General features: G+C 40.0%; 3 protein-coding genes across 5 annotated transcripts; 1 reads left to right on the forward strand and 2 right to left on the reverse strand.

Moving 5' to 3' along the window:
* Positions 1-546: 546 nt before the first annotated feature.
* degs2 (delta(4)-desaturase, sphingolipid 2) lies at positions 547-7530 on the reverse strand. 2 transcript variants are annotated; one of them, XM_077558032.1, is made up of 3 exons: positions 7302-7530; positions 3793-4535; positions 547-1858 (listed from the first exon to the last, which is right to left on the reverse strand). In XM_077558032.1, the coding sequence occupies exons 1-3, from the start codon at positions 7381-7383 to the stop codon at positions 1715-1717; spliced, it is 969 nt and encodes a 322-aa protein (XP_077414158.1). In that variant the 5' UTR covers positions 7384-7530; the 3' UTR covers positions 547-1714. The 2 variants fall into 2 exon arrangements, with proteins under 2 accessions (XP_077414158.1, XP_077414164.1); XM_077558038.1 differs by lacking the exon at positions 7302-7530 and adding an exon at positions 7143-7291.
* A 985-nt stretch (positions 7531-8515) lies between these two features.
* Positions 8516-13096, forward strand: yy1a (YY1 transcription factor a). Of its 2 annotated transcripts, none has more exons than XM_077558062.1 (5): positions 8516-9145; positions 10733-10883; positions 10957-11017; positions 11171-11329; positions 12220-13096. In XM_077558062.1, exons 1-5 carry the CDS (start codon positions 8650-8652, stop codon positions 12400-12402), a joined length of 1050 nt encoding a protein of 349 aa, XP_077414188.1. In that variant the 5' UTR covers positions 8516-8649; the 3' UTR covers positions 12403-13096. The 2 variants fall into 2 exon arrangements, with proteins under 2 accessions (XP_077414188.1, XP_077414198.1); XM_077558072.1 differs by having other exon boundaries at positions 10799-10883.
* tpp1 (tripeptidyl peptidase I) lies at positions 12912-20891 on the reverse strand. The gene is made up of 13 exons (XM_077558051.1): positions 20820-20891; positions 20020-20094; positions 19122-19261; positions 18697-18847; positions 18287-18408; positions 18036-18196; positions 17670-17868; positions 16606-16794; positions 15766-15838; positions 15557-15677; positions 15292-15453; positions 14244-14369; positions 12912-14071 (listed from the first exon to the last, which is right to left on the reverse strand). The coding sequence occupies exons 1-13, from the start codon at positions 20828-20830 to the stop codon at positions 13931-13933; spliced, it is 1671 nt and encodes a 556-aa protein (XP_077414177.1). The 5' UTR covers positions 20831-20891; the 3' UTR covers positions 12912-13930.
* Positions 20892-21016: the final 125 nt, after the last annotated feature.

Below are 21016 nucleotides of genomic sequence, written 5' to 3' on the forward strand. Positions count from 1 at the left end.
AAAAAAAAGTCAATGACCGAACAATGTGGTAGTTTTCCAAACCCTCCTATGTTTGTGGCCCTCCCACTTCTGCATGAACCCCTACTCAATTCATTTCTTTGGTTAAATGGAAAAGAAGAAGAAGAAAAAAAACAGGTGGTGCATTTATAACCGTGGTTTGTGTCCATGATGAATCCCATTCTCTGTGTACGAGATGATGCTGATAATAGTAGCAAAGAGGGGAGGTGTATAATTAAAAAAAAAAAAAAAGACGGAAGGGTGTTTCTCTGCCAATATGCAAAGTAAAGTTAGCTCAGAAGAATGTGCACAAATGGAATGGCCGGTCAATGTGATGGTAACTCAAAAGTGTCTTTGCAGGAGTTTGGATTGTTGCACTTGCATTGTCTGCTCTCAGCGACGTTCTCATTAAATGAATAAATAAAAAGCTGGATGTGAAAATGCATTCAACCAAACAGTTAAAAGAAGCGACATGATTCACCTGTTAGCTAACCCTCAAGATGGATTTTATGGACTCGATTTTTTTAGAAACAAAGACCAAAGACAATGTGCGTTTTGATCAACATCTTCGTATAAAGATATTTATTTATTTTATTTTTTACAGTTAAATAGAAACATCTAAGTAGGTAAACAAAAAAAGAAGACAATAAGGTTACAGCCAAAGTGTTTTGCTCGCCAGCACAGCACTAACACGTTAGCCATCATATGAAACGTTTACGGACTCCGAACTCGGCCTCTCACTCTTATCATGCTTTCAATTAAAACCACTTCAGTCTGAACATCAAAATGAGGTAAGTACAGTTCAGAGTCGTCATTGGAAAAAAAGAACATTGATTAGCCTGTAAAACAACAACAACAACAACAATAATAATAATAATAATATGACACACATGCGCTGTTTTATCCAAGAGCTTGAGTTTCAGTGCACATTTTTCTACTGTGCCCTTGAACGCATCATCACCATAGACGCAAGACACCGCCAGTAAACAAACCTTTCATTTAAATAAGGCCCGCCCGCTTTTTAAAAATATGTTATGTGAAAAGGAGACGGAACGCTGGCTGTAAATTGATTCAAAATACACGTGGCGAAACTTGAGATGCACTTAATATGTCGGGCTAATTGATGTTTTATTGCTTGGGTTAATAGGACACACGTGCTCTTTTGTTTCAAGCTGAAATGGAACGCAAGCTGGAGAGCTGACGTTAGCTAATATGCCAACCTTTAGTATTACTTCAAGACAGCCCAAGGAAACATTGTATACATATTTGTGAGAAAATGTCGATGTGGTTCTGCTGGATTAGTTTAGGTTTTTTTGTTGTAACATTTCATTTCAAGTAGCCTAACTAACTGCTTTCTGCCACTCAAAAGTGCCCTGGCGCCTAATTTTTTCCCAAACATGAAATGGTCTCTGAAAGCAAAATGAACCACACAACAGCAATAGTGGGAACATAATAATAACGTTCACTATTGAATACTATTAAATGTAGTCTCAAATGGCGAGGCAGGCCATCTTGATTTTGTGACAGGAACACGTGGGAATTGCCCTATGACAGAAGGAAATGTTTGCGTTCTTTTTTTTTCTTTTCTTTACATGACTATTACGGACAAAAGAGGAGACGATCCAGCATTGAGAGTCAACATCGCCTGAACTGCGGATTGTTAAGCAGTGAAATTCACATTGGCGTGGTGCTTGTGGCCCTTCCTGGGACGTCTGCTCTACTGCTGCTTGCTCGACTTGTACTCACGCTTGATTCGGGCGTACGGGCCGATGCTGTCGTCGAACACAAAGTCCCACAGCACCTGCATCCACGACGTGTGCTGAGGCAGGGAGTCGTAATACTCGGCCGCGATCTGCTTCACCTGGAGATCCAAACGACATAGTTAGGACCACCGAAGTTTAAGTGGAAACGTTAGTTTGTTGCAAAGGCCACGTTTCTTTTTTTATTTCTTATTTACATTCTATGTGGCGTGTGTGCATTTGAAATACGTTGAAGTGAGAACAACGGAGGTTGTTGGTTTAGTTCACTTCCTCTCACATTTTGTTCCATGCATGACTTTGGTCATTGTTCAGTCGAAAAGTCAGAAAGTGTCTGTGGTCCAACAGGTTTGGTGACGGACAATTAGTTTCATTGTGGAAGCGAGCGCTTGACATGCAACCCACAGCCTTTGTGTGTTGCGGACTCACTCAAGTGGCAATTGGTTAATCAGTTACCCGGTGTGATGTTTCTTCCTCTGAGAAACACCGTTTTGTTTAGTTTAATCCAAGGCAGGTCGTGTACCTAAACCCCAGTAAAAAAATCACTTAACCCCTAGGCGTTATTGTGATCATTTTTTGGCTTTTTGTTGGTTCTGACCAAGCCATTTCAAAATAAAATACTGCCCACGGGTTAATCAAACCCACAAAGTCCAACAGCGTGGTTGTATGGTTTTTGATGACACGCATGAACTCAACAAAAAAATGGAATCTGAATTATACAATTAGAATTGATTGGTTTGGAACATAAGTCGAATAAACAGAGGATTAACTTTTATTTTGAAGTCCTGTGTATAATTGAGACTTGAGATGAGCCCCTATCAATATAAACTGTGTACCGTTTCCACCACTAGGTGTCAGTAATCACTTGGGCATGGAGTGCAATGCGGGCATGACGGGAAGGTTAGAGGGGGAAATCAAGACTTCGGGCTTCGTTGCTAACAATAAACACGTTGTCTTTTCCTATATGAAAAGAACATTTTCAATTATACCACATAAAGTGTTTTTTTTTTAAGAGCTGCTGAAGATGTAACTTTTTTTCTAGCATGCCTGTGTCACGTGCTCAATAATGAAGGTGCTGACTGGACAAAGAGGCGCTCTGTTGATCTGAAATCGATTGCTATTCCTAAAGTACCCGGATGTCGGTCACGGCTAAGTTAAATATGAATTTACAGAACTGAATTTGCTTTGAATGCACTGTAAGTTACAGTTTAAGAGAAAAAGAAATACATTTCATAATTTTAAATATATTTTCAAGATTATTGGACTTCAGTTCCAAATTAATCAATTGAAATTGCATAATTCAGTTTTTCAATGCAATGATTCAAATTAAACAATACGAACTCAGTTTATGTAATTCAAATGCAGTTTTTCAATGCAATTATTCAATTTTAGCAATTCAAATTCAAATATTAAATGTTTCAAAGTCAGTTTCTGGTGGCACATATTTCAACCCATACACTTCAACCTGAGTACAACGCAGCAAGAATTTTGAAAATAGGACAATAGGTTTCAGAAACAATTTACATTTTTTGGGTTTGAAAAGAAAAAGAAGCCTTTTTGGGGAATGTTTTTATATGATATGACCTAACCAAAAAACACATTCAAATTACAGTAATTTCTGGACTACAAGCCGCTACTTTTTTCACTTGTATTCAACCCTGCGGCTAATATAAAGGTGCGGCTTATCCATCAGATCACAAGAGGGCGCACTATAAAGGAAGTGAGCCCTTATACAGTAGGAGAGCGAGACAATTTGCACCCTCATTATGGAAAAGTAGCGGGAACATTAAAAACCCCTGCGGCTTATATGTGTAGTATTCCCCAAATTTAGCTAGCGCGGCTTATAGTCAGGTGCGCCTTGTAGTCCAGAAATTACTGTATACAATTTGACTCTAACCTCATTATTTCTCAACGTTCTTTTCGACCCTTCCGTTTCATCTTTTACTCGTTCTCCGAAAAAATATCCACCAAAATGACACAAAGATGGCAGCCACTTGTCACGTTGGTGATGCGACAAATACAAAAAAAAAGGTCTTACCTGAGGTAGTTTACTGCCGGGTATGCTGGGAAAGTCATGGTGCTCCATGTGATAGCCAACATTGAAGGTGATCAAGTTGAGCGATCCATAGTACGAGTACGTCTCATGTCCCTTCATGAACATGTAATGCTCGGCTATGAAATGTCCCGAAATGGGGTGCAGTCCCATACACAAGATGGACCCGGCGATGAGGTACACCACCGGCTTGACCCCCCACAGATAGTAGATGACGGCATCCGCCGCCAGCTGAACCACAAAGTTCTGAATCTCCAGCTTGCAAACTGGTTTGGGGTTGACCAGCAGAGGGCGCAGTGCGTAGAAGAGCGGCTGCAGGAAGAGCCACACCAACTTCCTGCTCGGAGTGCAGAAGAACCAGCCCTCGAAATCCGTGGGAATGTCCACGTCCAGCCTGTCCGCGCCCAGGTAGCGGTGGTGGTCGATGTGGTACTTCTTGAAGGAGGCCGAGTAGGGCACGCCGATGGGCAGGTTGGCCCACATGGCGAACCAGCGGTTCCACTTGGCCAGCTTGTTGCCAAAGGCCACGTTGTGCGAAATGTCGTGGATGGCCAACGTCAACGAGTGGTTGACGCAGCCGCCCAAGGCGTAGGCCCAGAATAAGATCCACTTCCACGGGAAATCTCGCACCAGGTAGCAGGCCAGGAGCTGGGACAGGACCATGGCCGACACCACCCACTTCAGGTGGGGGTCCGGACCCATCAGGGACTTGATCTCTGGGTACTTGGCTGTGGGGAACACAGAAATGATCGTTCAATGGACAAGTCAAACTAACGAACGCCCCTCATGTGAACTACTTTTACAGCTAAAAAGTGCAAATGTATATAATAATAATAATAATAAATAACTATCAATTTGCAGCCTTTTTGTAGGCAACAGCGATATCACCATCTAAAACGTGGAAATCAGCAAAGAAAAAAACAAAAAAAAATTACAAATCTTGACAGCATGAATGTTAAGCCCAAGAAACAAAATGGAGCATGCTCTGAGGAGGCAGTGATTTCTTCTCATGGGAGGATTTTATTATTATTATTATTATTTTTAATTGGCAAAGGTGTTGTTTTGCTCAGGGACCGTAATGACAAACATTGGAGAAGCAAGCTTGGGTTTGAGCCAGTCTGCTTTGATTGGAAAGTCAATAACGTATTTAAAAGGGTTCAGTCTGAGATTTTGTGACTTTTTCCCCCTAGAATATATATTAAGGTAAAAACTTCAGAAAGGAGTGTTTTTTTTTTTTTTTATAAATGTGGGATCAAAACAAAAAAAATCATTTTTGGAAAAATGAATCCTCTGGCAAACCGACCTATAATTTCAAACTCTGACCAGATGGTATTAATTTTTTATTTTTTATTTTTTTTTAAGAATGGCAGCACAATAACCTGAGTGAAAAGATCTGACATGTAAAGTGATTTAATGACATTTCTGCCTTTGACTTGACCGATCCTTCTTTACAATGTTAATATTTAACCCAATTGCACTCTCTCCAAGTATTGATCATTTGAAGGAATGCCAAATTCAATAAAGTCATACTATAACACACGCCTAAGAATTTAAGTATTTATTTTTAAGCAATGCCATGATGTGATATCACCATAAATGGGCTTGTTTGTTTGTTTTGTTATACAGCCGTGTTGCTAAATGACACATCTTTATTGCTTTATATCCCACTTATAAAAGGGCATGAAGTTAAATGAATAACCAGACATCATAAAAATGTCGACTTTGGCGATCTTAGCTCGTCTACGGTGTGTGTAGGGAGTCGGCCTCCGGATTCATCCAATAATCACCGCATTGTTGAAGTGAAAATAATCATGCTGTGTTATTCATCACGTTAGCCGCATGATAACAGAAAATGGAAGTGACCTCACTTCCAAAACAACCTTCCATGTTTTTGGCTCCACGGGGCAGAGGATAATTCAAAATAAGTCTCTTTAATATTTAATGGATTAGAGGTGTCAAGCAACCTATTGTGTCGTTTCACACCTGTGGAAACGCTGCGAAAACAAGAATACAAAAGGACGCTGTTAATGTTTTTCTGGAACCAAAGGTCATACAATGCGAGAAAAAGGCAGCCCTTAGAAGTCAATAGAGGTGTGAATTGCTTAGTACCTGGCAATTTGATTCGTATCACGATTCATAGGTCACGATTCGATTCAATACCGATTAATCCCGATACGAATCTATAAATTGATTATTGCGATTTTTTTTAAAACTAAAATTTAGAAAATGTTTAATTTTGTACATGTACATTTTAAGATTTGTATGAAAATGTATTTATGAAAATTTTGTATGCGGTCTGTTTCATGTTTGAACAGCACTGAAATGAAATATTAAGGCTTAATGTTCTATTAATATAACATTCTTCCATGCTCAATGTGTGAATCCTAACCCTAAGTAAGACGTTTTGTTGAATATTCCCATAAAAAATGGATGTTTAAAAATCGATTCGGCCGCATATCGAATCGATTTGAGAATTGCGCGCTGTAACATCGCGATATATTGTCAAGTCGATTTTTTCCAACACCCCTAGAAGTCAACCACCCCAAAAAACCTAATTTGGTCTTGATTAAAATAAATGACGTGCCTGTTGCATTAACAAACTCATGATAACAGCTGCGGTTCAAACGCCGAGTCAGCAGCAAAGTGGACACTCTTGTGACCCGTGTTCATTTGACTGCCAAATAAGCCATCTTCTCACGCACTACATTGTGTTTGTACGTGCGCATGTGTTTGTCAAGAGCAGACGTAGGGGGAAAGAATAGCGAGTATGTGCCTTGTTACCAAGCCAGCACCAAGGCATTATCGCGGTACCATTGTGCAACCCCCTTGAACTTGGAGTTGCTAAATCAGGGGGAAAAAGGATGACATCACCGACAAATTAGTTATTTTAAGTAAATAACTCTGACTGCGTTAACCAGAAAAACTATTTATTGTAATCAGCCATCTTCCTTATTTACATTTGCCTCAAACGAGTGGGATCAATCTGATTTCCCACCTTCCTCGACGAATACAGCATTAATTTAACATTGAAAAGCATTGGACTTCGGATTCTTGTAATTTAATTTGTGAGGATTAGCTTGATTTCAAAATGTGATGAAATACTGACTATTATCACAACCTGGTTTGTATGCTTGTCACAGGCAAAATCAATATAAATAGGCAGTTTGTTTTCAGCGAAATATCAGAAATACCCGGATGTTCAGGAAGCGTCAATTAGCATTTTTTTCCCCCTATCCTGGTGCCCCAAGGGTCTAGAAAGTTAGAGGTTTTACTAATGTCAAATTCGGCTCAATGGTAAAGAGCGACTTCAGTTATCCCTGGTGGCGTTCACTTACTCTGCGTCTATTAAACAGATGACTGGCTGAGTAAGAGCTAGTAAACTGGTTTAACCGGATCGGAGCACTTGTTACAAATTTACAAAAATAAAGAAAAAAAGCCGTTTGTCAAACCAAAGCAGCTCGCACGTCCTCATTGACCGTGTTTGTCTCACTCACCCAGTATCTCTTTCCTCCTCGCCGTGTGTGGCTGGTCGTTATAAACCCATTCGAAGTCGCCTCTTCCACCTGTCTTGCCCATGACGTCCTCTCCCCGGCCGAGTCAATGGAACGAAGTGGAGTCAAGTAGTGGAGTGGAGTGGAGTGGCCCGGCACCGCTCCAACTAGTAGTGGAAGTGAAGAACGCCACCTCAAGGCCACGCCCACTCGAACAGGTAGCACGCCACGCCGTAATGCGGCAGGTGTGTCGCCCTCGTTATGCGCTGCCGCTGCACCCCCTCAAATGTGCCTGTAACCTTACGCTCGTTTAAGGGCGTAAACAAGTGCCTCGAAATAAAACATGTTTTTGTTTTTCTATAAAGGAAATAGCACTCCGTAATATTGCGCTGTGGTGACCCACAAGGGGTAGAAATTCACCAACTACTTTTAAAGGCGGGACTGGGAAGTATGGCGCTTCTTGTATCAAAGGTTTGAAAGGGAGAAGCTTCTTGCTGGCTTGTAAATAAGTCCATTTTTTGTGCGTCTCACCATTGACCGCATCTCCACCACACCATATTGCAGCGATGCGGAGGCAGCGCATATGACCTTGTAAATAGTTGACTTTTATTTGTTTTTCCAAATGCTAGCCCATTTTTATGGGTGCTTGGAGAATAAACATACCAACAAACTATTATATTATATTATATTATATTATATTATATTATATTTAGGGAGTGTTCCTCGATTGGTGAAGAAGAAAAGCAAAATAATTGCATTGGAGAAAAAAGGGCAACATACAACAGCAAAAGCAACAAATAAAATTTCTAGCATTGTGGTTTGGGAAGTGATATTTCCACTAACTTCAATTCGGGGAGTGAGGTAGTTTGTAAAGATAAAAAAAAAAAAAAGTTTTTCATTTTTGAGTGGTAATTGCCCCATTATGTCGCTTTACGTTATTGGAAGCCTCTTTCGTGCAAGTCTGGGGGAAAAAAAATTATAAATAATGTAAAAACATAGTTTTCATTTTATATCCGACATACAGCACAAACGCATCATAGCTATTAAATTAAGAATTAGTTCCAAAACGCTGAAAATTGCACAAGATAAATTGTCTTGCAACAGTCCAAAAAAAAAAAAAAAAAATTATTGTGTACACTATCAACATTTTTCTTCCAGCCCTTTGATGGGATGTATATGATCCAAATCACGCGAGACTTGCTAAGTGTAGAGCAGAGTGGCGACGAGAGTACACGTTGTTGCGGAGTTGTCGAAGAGGGAGGAGGAAGGCGAGTACAAACAGAAGAGAAGCCACGGTAGACTAAATAAAGCATTCGAAGGTGGAGGGGGTAAAAGAACGGAATATAAAGTCATGGCTTCGGGGGACACCCTGTACATTCAGGCGGATGGCTCGGAAATGCCTGCCGAAATCGTGGAGCTCCACGAAATCGAAGTGGAGACCATCGAAACAACTGTTGTCGGGGATGACTGCGAGGAGCAGCCCATGCTCGCCTTACAAACGCTTGACACGGACGACCCGCACTCGATCCTCCCGCACCAAGAAGTGATTCTGGTGCAAACCCGGGAGGAGGTCGTGGGCGAGGACGACTCTGAACTGCATGCGGATGAAGGCTACCAAGACCAAATCCTCATCCCGGTGCCCGCCGTGGAGGACTACATCGAACACACTCTGGTCACAGTCGCGGGGAGAAGCTCGGCAACGGGCCGGATGAAGAGGGCTGGAAGTGGAAAGAAATTGGGCAAAAGGAGCTATCTAAGCGGCGCGGACATGGGCAGGAAATGGGAACAGAAGCAAGTGCAGATAAAGACGTTGGAAGGGGAGTTCTCCGTTACTATGTGGGCGTCGGGTAAGTTTGAAGTGAAATCCTGTCATGGCTTTGTTCTCTCTGCGTGTGTGTCGTCGTTACGAGGCCTGCACCGAGGCCTTGCCTTTCGACAAACGTTAACGTCAATTTTACGGTTTAAAATCACCGCTTGAACTTCAATTGGAGTGTTTTTGTTTTTATGGGAAGCCATGTTTTCTGTGCAGATGGGCGCCGCCATATTTCCCCGGTCGAGAAAGTATGGCGGCCCGAAAAAATGGCGTTTATTTGGCCCATGAATATGGCGGCGAGTGCTGCTACGCTTATGGATCCGCTAGCTAGGCCTCTATGGCGCACTTCACAACGGCGGAGGCGGTGCCTTCAAGGACCCTCGGGTTTTACCGTTACAGTTTTCTTACGTCAACCGCCGCTAGATTATAGAAGTTACCTCCTTATGACAAACGTCAACGTTGAAACGAACGTTTTTCTTCAGTTTATCGCGTTTTTGATTTCCGAAAGCGGAGTCTTATCGTGACAAACGTTCAGCAGTCATTTTACGTACGAACTCAAGTGATGTGCTTTACATTTCAGGACAAACGCAAAATGAACAACTATTACTTTTGCAGGTGAACTTAATTAACCGTATCTGATCTTTGAATACACTTGTTCAATGTTTGAGTACTTTTTGCACATGTTGTGTGACAAGTAGCTGAACTGTCATATTCACAGAAGGTGTTTGATTCATTTTTAATTTTTTTATTTTTATTATGTGACAAACAGGTTTGATTAAGAAGTGCAGCAGCACCCGTCCACTTCACAAAACGGTAAAATTGTTTATTAAGAGTCAGTAAGAGTTCAAAATTAAATGTATTCCATTCCAGTTAGTCTCATGTAGACACTGTTGCAAAAGTGACCCCAAAAAAAAAACAATAGGAAAAGATTAGGATGAGGAAATTATAATCGCTACCTGTAGAATGTTTTTTTTTTTTTTTTAAAGCATGGTTCCCCAATTCTGGTCCTCGAGGGCCGGAGTCCTGCAGGTTTTGAATATTTCCGCCTACCCAACACACCTGATAATAAAGATCATGATCGTTATCAGGCATGTTGTTGAGTTTATTATATGAATCAGGTGTGCTAGTGGGCGGAAACATCTAAAACCTGCAGGACTCCAGCCCTGGAGGACTAGAATTGGAGAACCCTGCTTTAAAGTGTTGTCTTGCTAATTGCACAACTCCAGTTGCTTCTTAACTGACCAGGCTGATCATGTGTGAGTGACTTGGCATTGCATTGTGCTAAGTTTTCCCTTGTGATGTACATTTGCTGTGAATTTTATTTAAAAGCAAGTTGTGCTAAACGTACTGAAACACTCAAAGGACAAATTGAGTTCACTTGTAAAAGTTAGTGCATTTTAGCTTCAGCCTGAAATTCCACACTCAAGTGCAATCTTCACAAGCCACCGTAGGTGAAAACCCAAAATGCATACAAATATAGCTACATATCCACACAACTAAAGCGATTTCAATCGAGTATTTGTTTTCCAATCTGATGAGAACATAATACAACTTTTCACTTTATGCTATCGGGTCCGCTTGTCTCTATCGGCATTTATTGAATTCCGACTATGTGATTTAGATGACAAGAAGGACATTGACCATGAAGAGCAAATCACGGGTGAAAACTCTCCTCCTGACTATTCAGAGTACATGACGGGGAAGAAGCTGCCTCCAGGGGGCATCCCGGGCATTGACCTCTCCGACCCCAAACAGCTGGCCGAGTTTGCGAGGTATGTATACGCTCATTCAGAATAAACGGAAAGAATAATGCACACGTCAATCTTTTTTTTTTTATATTTCCAGAATGAAGCCAAAGAAAGTGAAAGAAGACGACTCACCCCGGACGATCGCTTGTCCACACAAAGTGAGTAGTGATCCATTTGTCGTGTCACTTTTCTCCAAAAACGTGATCACGTACACACGCCAACTAAAATCTTTGACGTGAAAGTGCTAAAAGAAGCGCGGTATAATACAAATGGTGGAATCTGGTAGGTTACATACTTTATATTGCCTTCAGGGCTGCACCAAGATGTTCAGGGACAATTCTGCAATGAGGAAACACTTGCACACACACGGACCTCGCGTGCACGTCTGCGCCGAGTGTGGGAAAGCCTTCGTGGAGAGCTCCAAACTGAAAAGACATCAGCTTGTACACACGGGAGAGAAACCTTTCCAGGTGGGCCTTTTCATTTATGAATGGTCGCTATAACTTTTTTTTTCATATATATATATATACCTCCACAGATTATTAAAACTTTTCTTTATTTATTTTTTATTTTTAAACAATTACTTCTCCCTACTTAAACTTTGTGCCAATGAAAAGCTCTGATGTGATTATGATGTCATCACATACATCTCTTGTATGAATAAAGGTGAATTATTACAGGGTAAAGTCCTATAGTTTAACTTATTCACTGCCATTGCTGGCTATAGACGTCAAAAATTCATTTGAACTATTTCTATTAGTTTCACATTGTTTTCCACTTTTGTTAACAAGAGTATGAAAACCTAGGGGAAAAAATGTATTGTACATATAGAACAGATATAAAATTTGTGTTTAATTTTGAGTTTAAATAATTGAACAAAAAATAAAATTTTAAAAAATTAGGGGCGTCAGACGAAAAATATTAAAAAATTAGGGGCGTCAGACGATTAAATTTTTAAATTGTGATTAATCGCATGACTTCAATAGTTAACTCACAATTAATCACACATTTTATATCTGTTCTAAATGTACAATACATTTTTTTCTAGGTTTTCATACTCTTTGTTAACGAAAGTGGAAAAAATGTGAAACTAATAGAAATGGTTCAAATTAATTTTTGACGTCTCTAGCTGTCAATGGCAGTGAATGAGTTTTAAGGGACGGGGGGGTTACAAAAGTTATATCTCGACAAAATAGACCTTTGTTCTTGTTAAGATTTTGACTTAATTTTTCTTGAAATATATTGCTTTATTGTAACATTTAATACCCCCCCCCCTAAAAATATGGCAATAATCCCTAAAAAAAAGGTCTGACTATATATTCGACGGGGCTGTAAATATTGTTGCATTTCCCATTTCCAGTGCACATTTGAGGGCTGCGGCAAAAGGTTCTCCCTGGACTTTAACTTGCGCACACACGTGCGTATCCACACGGGGGACCGCCCGTACGTGTGCCCCTTTGACGGCTGCAACAAGAAATTTGCCCAGTCCACCAACCTCAAGTCTCACATCCTCACGCACGCCAAAGCAAAGAACAATCCGTGAACGGAGCCCCGTCGACACGAGCGAACACTCCTCGACAAGGCAATTGATGTCCCGTGCGGCCATCTTGCTTACGACATAAGATTGCCCTTTGTAACATTCTTCGACAGACTGTTGTCCATACGCGTGCGGAGATGGGAACGCTGACGCTCGAGGCCTTCCGACTCAAATTGAACTCTTTCTACTTGATTCTCTATTTATACCTGAACAGTCAGACGAAATGTTTTACATTGAAAGTCAAACATTTGCAGCGAACCTTTTACAATTTTGTACTCCTCTTAAGTGTGCATATTGTACACTGATTGACATTAGTGCTGTGGCGCGCTGGTTGATCTTATTCAGTTTTTCCGTTTCCTTATGAGAGTGTTTGAAAGCGGGATTTACAATGCAATATCAGTCATGTTGTAGATAATCGTGATTATCCATTGAGAGCATTGATTAAAATGTTTTGTTTCCATTAACAATGTCATTTTACTTTTACACAATTGCATGTAGTTGGAAAACGACTCGAGTCGGCAACAAATACTGTTTATTAGTTAAAGCAATGAACAAAAACGACTGCACAGCAGCTGTTTCATTTGCATTTCCTTCGGCACTGCAAGCTTTTGGCACAAACGCAACCAATTATGACATCAGACAACAAGACATTTGATTTTCAGTTTTGGGATTGGTACAATAAAAAAAATATTTTTTGAAATATTCCAGTGCATTTTCTTGGGTTATGGCTGTAAACCAGTTTAAAATCCAGCCATAACAGGACAGAGATTTTTACTACAATCTGCATACAAACATGTAAAAAAAATAATTAAAAAAAATCGAGATTCTATTGTAATAGTATGCAAAAATGTGGTAAATTTTTTTTGCATCCCTTATGTGGAACAAATAACTTTCAACTAGTACTGTAATGATGTAAGCATAACAAAAGTTTTTTTTAGGTACACTTCACATTACGGCTGCATCTACCTGTGACGATTAAATCATGGCGAGTTTGAAAGGGATCAGCTTCCTTGTCCTGCACTTGTTTCAAATTCAGGCCAAGTGATGTTAAAGAAAATAGCACATTTATTCATTTAGCCCTTGGTGCAATTTTAAGATTCTTGGGTAAAAACATTTATTTGCATTTATTCATAAATGATAACCCATTCCTTTTAAACTTGCATTTTGGCTGTAATTGTGCATCCCTAGTTATTCTAGTAATTACCCTTTTTTTTAAAAAAAAAAAAAAAAAAAAATTTTTTACATTGTTTGCATTTTTATCGGTCTAAAAATGAAAAAAAAATCAGTTGATTGTAATATAAGATAATCAGTGATTTATTCTTTTTTTTTACTTTTGATTGGCAATTGAAAATGGAACAATTAAACCAACCCCATTTAAAAAAATAATAAAAAATTCTTACACATTCAGCCTTTAAACCTCCCTGACGACCTGAGTAAGTCAATATAACCTTATAAAAACTGAATAAAACCTCACTGCGTGGACAACCAACCACAATGTGTGTGTTTGATACCCGTCCCTGAGTCTTGACTGACGTTACTGAGTTATAAGAGCATCCAGAAGTGCAGGGTAGTTTGGCGTTCCCCAGCCTGTCACCGGGTCCCACGACGGTGCAGCACAGAATCCTTGACCCTGTACTTGCTCATCAAAGCATCCCAGGTGGCAACCTTCAGTTACCTGTGGACACAACAGCAGATAAATATTTCAGACGTGGATTTGATACTCACTAATTACATTTGACGCTAGCTTAACTGTCAGCGTAAAATTTAAACGGTGACCAAAAATCAACCTTCGATGCATTAACAATTTTAGAATTCCAGAGCTTGGAGGAGTTGGAATATTGACTGACATCAAACAGAGCCTGTCCCTTGAGCTTGTAGAGGCGAGGGTTGAGGAAGCCCAGGACGGGAAGACCCTTCATCAGACGTTTGTCATTGATCAGGGAAAGCATCCCACCCACCACCGGGGTTGACGCCTGGAATGACATGGAAAAATATTGAGTATGTTGTCGACAGAAATGCTTTTTACTTACTCTGTTGTTTGATACAGTTACGGCCAGGGCTGTCAAATTCAACTTATTTTGCAGAAGTGGTCCTTGAGACCCCAACCGGAACTTTTTTTCATTAAAAATAGGCAACTCCAAATGACATTTAGGGGTAAACGTGGTCATAACATTTATTTGGATCTAGGATGGTGAGGGGTCCTTGAAATAAATTTCTTGAACCCCAAAAGTTTGAGAACCCCTACTACGATTAACTCAGTCACTCCCAGCCATTTTCACTGAAGCAGCCCCCTTTGCTCCCGACTATTTTACTGGATTTTGACTTATTTTGCATAGTTGGCATAGATGGATGAACACAGATTATTTATTCTAAATAAATTTTCAGACCAATTAATTCATTCATTCCCAGCCATTTTCACTGAAGCAACCCCCTTTACTCCCAATTGTTGTTTTTTTTACTGGATTTTGACAGATTTTTGCAAGGCCCACAGAATATTGTGTTCTATTGCTATACAAACATGGAACCTACCAAAAGAAAGATTAGAGTCTCTTTTTCATCAGGAGAAAAAAAAGTATATTTCTATCCGTTTCGGTTTTGCAGTAATTAGCATTCGAATATAGCTAAGTTTCATCATTATTCACAAATCTGTTTAAAACTGTGGGTAAATGAGCGTTTTGCAACATGGCCCTGGTTGATCTCTTATACTCTGCTGCCACCTGCTGGCCGTTTTTGTAATAACTACCATTGCTTCAAGCATTCTCTTCAGTTCAGAGGCTGCATCAAAGCCTTCTGTATGCTTAGCATAAAAAAACTTATAAATACGTCTTTGGGAGCATGGTAAGATATAAAATAGAACGTATTTATATATTTTTGTGAGCATCTGAACAATTTTACCGATGTTCCAGAAACGAAAGGCATGGGTACTCTGTTGATGACCACCCAGTAATTATCCGACAATGCCGCCATGTCAGGATAAGCCCTCCCGCTGGCGTTGAAGTACGACTTTGGAGGGAGGGTCGCCGCTACGCTCTTCAGGTAGCCGGCCACGGCGCTGGCCTGTGCGACGAATGAAAAAGCACATTTATTTCAATACTTCAACTTGATGTTTGTTGTCGTGCTGGACTGGATTGTAACAACAAAGTTGACGTCGCATTCCTACCTGGTAGTCGGGCATCTTGAAGACGTTACTGAAGCCTCCTCCGCTGATGTAATCTGTTACTTCGTAAGTCACCTTGTAAGGATTCTTGAATGAGGTTCCGCCGACTGAGGTCACATAAGGGCTGGAAACGAGATTTCCTTTTTTTTTTTTAATATATATATATATATATATACATTTGGTGAGTGTTGAGAGTTTGGTTGTAGGGTTACCTTGAGGCAGGAAAACTTGGCCTAAATGAGTTTAGTTGTTTAGTCATGTGCCAGCAGCCGGCCCCGCTATCACCTGAACGCAAGATTTGTCCGATTTTTAAACAACTTAACTTTTGCCGGATATACCGGGAAAAAATATCTACAAAAAGTCCACAACAAGAGATTTTAACAGGGATGTGATTTTTCCGCTAATTCGCGGAATTCCGCTTTTTTCATCCCCCCCCCCCCCCCCCAAAAAAATTTTTTAGATTTTTTTTAATTTTTTTTTTTTCATTGTGTATGCACATGACTCCGACAGATAACATCTTCTGCTATAACAAAGACATTTGTGGTATGCTCTAATATGAGTTACTTTTCATTTGGTCATGATACAAATATTTGTTCATGAAATTTGAACTCTTCAACATTATTTATGTGTTAACTTAGTAATCACATTAGTTAGATATGATGATATTCTCAGTGATAGTTTTTAAAAGCAAAGGCAGTCCAATGTTTTTGAATGTGACTGATTTTGAGTTGACTAAAACTGCCATTTTATATGGGATAGTTCAATATACATTGAAAATTTATGCTGTTGTTTTGTCTATTTCTTTGTCATGTGAGTGCATTGAAAGTACTTAAAAACATGGAAAACCCATGAGCTCCGGGGGGCTTGCCCTTGTCCCAGACCCCCGGCTAAATTTTCAGATAATTTCACTTTGGTCAAATCACATCCCTGTTTTAAGTTAACATGACATGCATAATCCATAGTTTGCTGAAAATCCATTTGTGATCTAAAGCTCTCAAAACGTCCTTTGCACAAACAAACAAAAGTGCCTAATCTTCCTTCCTGTTACTGACCAGAAGCAAAAAGTAAGGAGAGGCCCCTGACGCCGGCCTTCATGAACTCGGTGTTGATGCGTCGCATGTAGGCAGTGGACAGACTGTCCTCGTCGTCCCCGTAGCTGATGGTGTGCACCCAAGGCAGGTCGGACATGTTGCTGAGCAGGACCACCCACTGGAGGAACGGCTCCTGGGACTCGTGACGACCTGGACCAGGACCAGGACCAACACGTGTGTGAATTTGGAGGGCTGAACTCGAATGTAGTGAATTTTGAGTTGTCATCAGGATTTGTAAGATGTTCACAGTTTTTACTTGTTGGAAGTCCAGACAACTTTTCACTGTCTTGCGAAGATCTTTTGAAACGTTTTATGAACCCTGACGAAAACCCCAAATTAGCTACATTTGCATGCATTTGTTGCTCAGTGAGTTACAGGTAACTATTCATTAAAGTATTTATTTAAATTTCCACTTTATAAAAGATGATGCTGACACTGGGAACTCCCCACACTTTATATTTTTAAAAATAAAATAAAAATTAAGAAATAATGTTGAAATTTTGGAAAACTTTATTTACACTCTAATTACTCGCTTAGTTTTTAATTTAGCTTAAGACATGGTGATGACCCTGGAAGCTACCTGCAATTTTTGTTATGATTTTTAAGCAAAGCTGTCTATTCCATATATGTTTAAAATTCAAATAAAAACATTCAAAGTGTTAAAAAATGTAAACGTTTTATTAAACATGCTTAATGGCATTTCAACATTTTTTTTAATTTTTATTTTGACACTAATATTTTCTCTTTTACTGCAAATGAATATCTGCTTGAAATATCGGTTATCGGCCCCCCTTGACTACTAATAATCCGTATCGGCCCCGAGAAAATCATATGGGTCTATCACTAGCATATATAGAAACATATTTATATATATTTTTTAAAATATATAGCGTGTTGTATGCAAAAGGAAAGCTATTAGTTATCACTCGCTATCGGTTTGAAGATATCAGTCATCGTAACGGTGTTAAAAATAACAGTTATTTATAAAAAATAAAAAATAAAAATAAAATATTTTGATTACAGACCTGGATTAGTGAAGACCCACGTGGGGATGTTGGCCCCCGTGCTCATGATGTACTCCACGTCCAGACTGGCCTCGATCCCGGCCTTTCCGGTGCCCTGCGTCCCCACCACGCGGTCCACCTTGGACAGATGCTGGAAGCTGCTGCCATAAAGGCTCATGAACTCCGCCAGATCCGCAGGGCTATAATACTGCTCCAAAAACTACAACAGAAACAAACGTATATGAACCAACTGGACACGTCATTAGGTACTCCTGAACAATTGAATGATATTCAATACAAAAGGTCTATCAAACATTCTTCCTTTATGTTGCTGTGGAGTATACAAATATACTGTATATGAGGCGATTTTCATAGCATGGGTCGCACCTGAGCTACAGCCTGGCTGTTGTTCTGAGCTGATCCCACATCAGTTGCAGTCATATTGTAACGGGCCCTTAAAACAGCAGGAGTCACACCCAAGTGAAACGAGTTAGACGAGGCCATGCTAGGCTTGCGTCCTCTGGGGGGGACGCGGTGAAGCCCTCCAACTGTCATAAAAAAAAAAAATGGATCAAAATCCAGCTTCAACGACACATGATGGTAGGCGGCCATTTTAGATGTCAACAAATGAGGCTGACCAAAATCGAGGTGTTGCGCGATATCATCGGGAACAGAGTAGGGAGCTGAGGACCTCACGATGGAGTGACCGTCTCTGACGTAGTGCTGGAATCTGCTGCCCGGGAGCAGAACCTCTGCAACCCTTGAAGCGCAAGCCGAGAACACAAGCATTTGATGGCTATAGACGTCAAAGATCCATTCTGCATTCTCTCATGTCGTTTAAATCTGTCATCTTCATTAAGTGGTTTCAGTGTATCCCGAATATCGACTTTAATTATGACTTTACTACTGTGCTAGCAAATGTTAGTAATCGACTGTACGAAATTACATTTTACAATTAAAGAGAGCCAAAACCTAATCATCAGGTTTTTTTTAATGTCTTGGGTCATATAAGAAAGACTTTGTTTAAAAAAAAAAAAGGTATACTTACTCTGCAGTCAAGGTGCACTGTAAGAAGTCTTGAGTGCGAACCGTCAAGCAGTTTGTGACACCATGACTGTGCAGCCAGTCGCGCACCGCCTTTCGAGACGCGTCGGACGGTCGCACGAGGGATGCCACCTCCTCCAGTTGGAGATATTTTCCTGAGGAGGAAGAATTGCATCAACTAGTCCAGGGTGTGCCTTGCCTTTCAGCTAAAATCAGCTAGAATAGGCCCCCAGCTCACCATACTGTACTTTACTAAAAGAGGAATTGAAATAGCAAAGTAAGATTCTCCCTATCTTCACAAGTGAAAACTGTTTTGGAATTTTGCTATGAGGAAGTGATTCGCATAGTAAATACTGCTGGTCGCTGGACAAATATTGTTGTGGTTTTATCAGGGCAAGTACGCCAAAAATGTGAGCTTTGTTGTCCTACCGTATTGAGGCGAGTCAGGGTCGGACGTCAGTTTGAGCCTTTCCTCCAGCATATCAACATTTTGCTGAGTGAGTGCAAAGGTCAGCTCTAGTTCTTCGGTTGGCATGAGCCGACCAACACGAGTCCAGTCCTCGGGCAGCCTGAAGGCAACAAAAGATGGAAACAATTCCAGTCAATTCCAGTCTGGTTCATGAATAATGCCGTAAAATGAGTTTCAAATGCTATTAGAGTTAGTTTGTGATATATTTTGTATTTAACCCTGGAGAACTCACGGGGTCAACTTTGCCCCCTATAAATTCTGCTACTCAAATAACAAAGACCTTTTTTTTTTTTTTTTTACAAATTTAACTTCAAAAGTCCAGAGTGCCACTTCTGACCCCTGCAGGGGCCATCTAGTGGATGAATATTGTACTTACATGAGCCAGAGTGGTGGTGACAAGATGGCTGGCAACATGCTGTTTTGTTGAGCTGGAAATCAATCCAAACAAAACCATCTTCCCAGCAAACCATCAGATGGTAAAATTGTGTTTTTTTTTGGTTAATCTATTTCATATGTTGCAGAACGCCTAGGAGTATGTTTTATATATATATTTTGATAAATTAGCAACTCTGAGCTAGTTCAAAAAACAAAGGTTAAAATTTAAAAAAACATATATTTTGGTATTTAGTGAACTTATAGCAGTCATTTAATGTATAATTCATAATTTTCCAAAGAAGAAAAGGGTTCTTGGGTTCTCCAGGGTTAAATGATTAATGTAGGCTGTTATAAACATTTGGAGGGCATTATATACATAAATATTTTCTATTAAAATGTTACGAGAGCTCAAATGTCAAAATATATTTTGGGCAATGGGCAACAAAAAAGTTGATGTTATGATTGGAAAAAGAAATCACTCACAGGACATTTTGGTCATATTCCAGGTATCCACTCCACACTAATGGGCAGAACAACAATGGGAAGACCACAGTCAACCTAATGGGAGAGATAAGAAATAGAAATAAAATATTTACCGTTACTGCTACGTAACAGTAGGTTGGCTCAGCAATGTGGGTACTGTAGTCCCTGCTTTTCGTTAGATTGTTTCATATATCAGTTTCACAAGTATATTGTCACTTTGAACACAAGTTATCCCAAGCCACTTTACATATAGAGGAAATGGGAGTTCTTAATACAACGCGTTTCGACACAACTGACATTGGTGTGCGAAAGGAACTTGGTCATAAAAAGAGGACGCCACTTAGACTACAGCTGCAATCACAGTTCTTATTATTATCTGACATTTGGGACCTTGACGTGCTTTTCATACAAATATTTACTGTAATTGTGCCTTTACTACAGCGTTCGCATAGTGACAGAGAGACTACGCTGTGGAAATGAAACCTTCACCTTGTCGTGGACCAAGGACTCCCCTTGTAAAATTGTATATTTAATATAATAACATTATGATATATTTAAAAAAAAAAAATATTGCGGGCTATTTTGGATCAAAATCAAAGCATATGCACTTCCTTGATATTTACAGTAGTCAACTTGCTGGATTAGCTAGCGGCGAACAGGATGTAGGTCATGTCTCCGTATCAAAAACACTTCAAAACAACGTGTACTGTACAATACTTAAAGTGACGTCACAACCGCAATTTTTTTCTATTTCTATATTATAAGAGCGTGAATAAACTCGAAATAAAATGGAAACTTACAGTGCGTCCATGGTGTCCTCTGCGTTTTGTAAGTGAGTGTGTGACAATGAGTGGACTGGAGGACAGGCTGCTGTGATCACGTGAGCATCATGTGATCAGCAACCCACACGAGGACAAGTCTCACCGAGTAACCAGGTACACGTCAAAAGATTGTGAGTGACTTTTATTGTATACTTATAATAGTTTTAAACTCTACT

The sequence above is a fragment of the Vanacampus margaritifer genome, chromosome 1, assembly GCF_051991255.1.
Source record: "Vanacampus margaritifer isolate UIUO_Vmar chromosome 1, RoL_Vmar_1.0, whole genome shotgun sequence".
In the NCBI taxonomy this organism is placed as follows: domain Eukaryota; kingdom Metazoa; phylum Chordata; class Actinopteri; order Syngnathiformes; family Syngnathidae; genus Vanacampus; species Vanacampus margaritifer.

Excerpts from the sequence above, each read along its gene's own strand:
- degs2 (XM_077558032.1), bottom strand. The coding sequence starts at position 7,383 with ATGGGCAAGACAGGTGGAAGAGGCGACTTCGAATGGGTTTATAACGAC. Across the intron at positions 4,536-7,301 it reads GAGGAGGAAAGAGATACTGG|CCAAGTACCCAGAGATCAAG; the intron begins GTGAGTGAGACA and ends TGTTCCCCACAG. Across the intron at positions 1,859-3,792 it reads CCGGCAGTAAACTACCTCAG|GTGAAGCAGATCGCGGCCGA; the intron begins GTAAGACCTTTT and ends TTGGATCTCCAG.
- yy1a (XM_077558062.1), top strand. The coding sequence starts at position 8,650 with ATGGCTTCGGGGGACACCCTGTACATTCAGGCGGATGGCTCGGAAATG. Across the intron at positions 11,018-11,170 it reads CGATCGCTTGTCCACACAAA|GGCTGCACCAAGATGTTCAG; the intron begins GTGAGTAGTGAT and ends TATTGCCTTCAG. Across the intron at positions 11,330-12,219 it reads CGGGAGAGAAACCTTTCCAG|TGCACATTTGAGGGCTGCGG; the intron begins GTGGGCCTTTTC and ends TCCCATTTCCAG.
- tpp1 (XM_077558051.1), bottom strand. Across the intron at positions 18,848-19,121 it reads CCCTGACTCGCCTCAATACG|GAAAATATCTCCAACTGGAG; the intron begins GTAGGACAACAA and ends CTTCCTCCTCAG. Across the intron at positions 14,072-14,243 it reads AGGGACAGGCTCTGTTTGAT|GTAACTGAAGGTTGCCACCT; the intron begins GTCAGTCAATAT and ends TTGTGTCCACAG.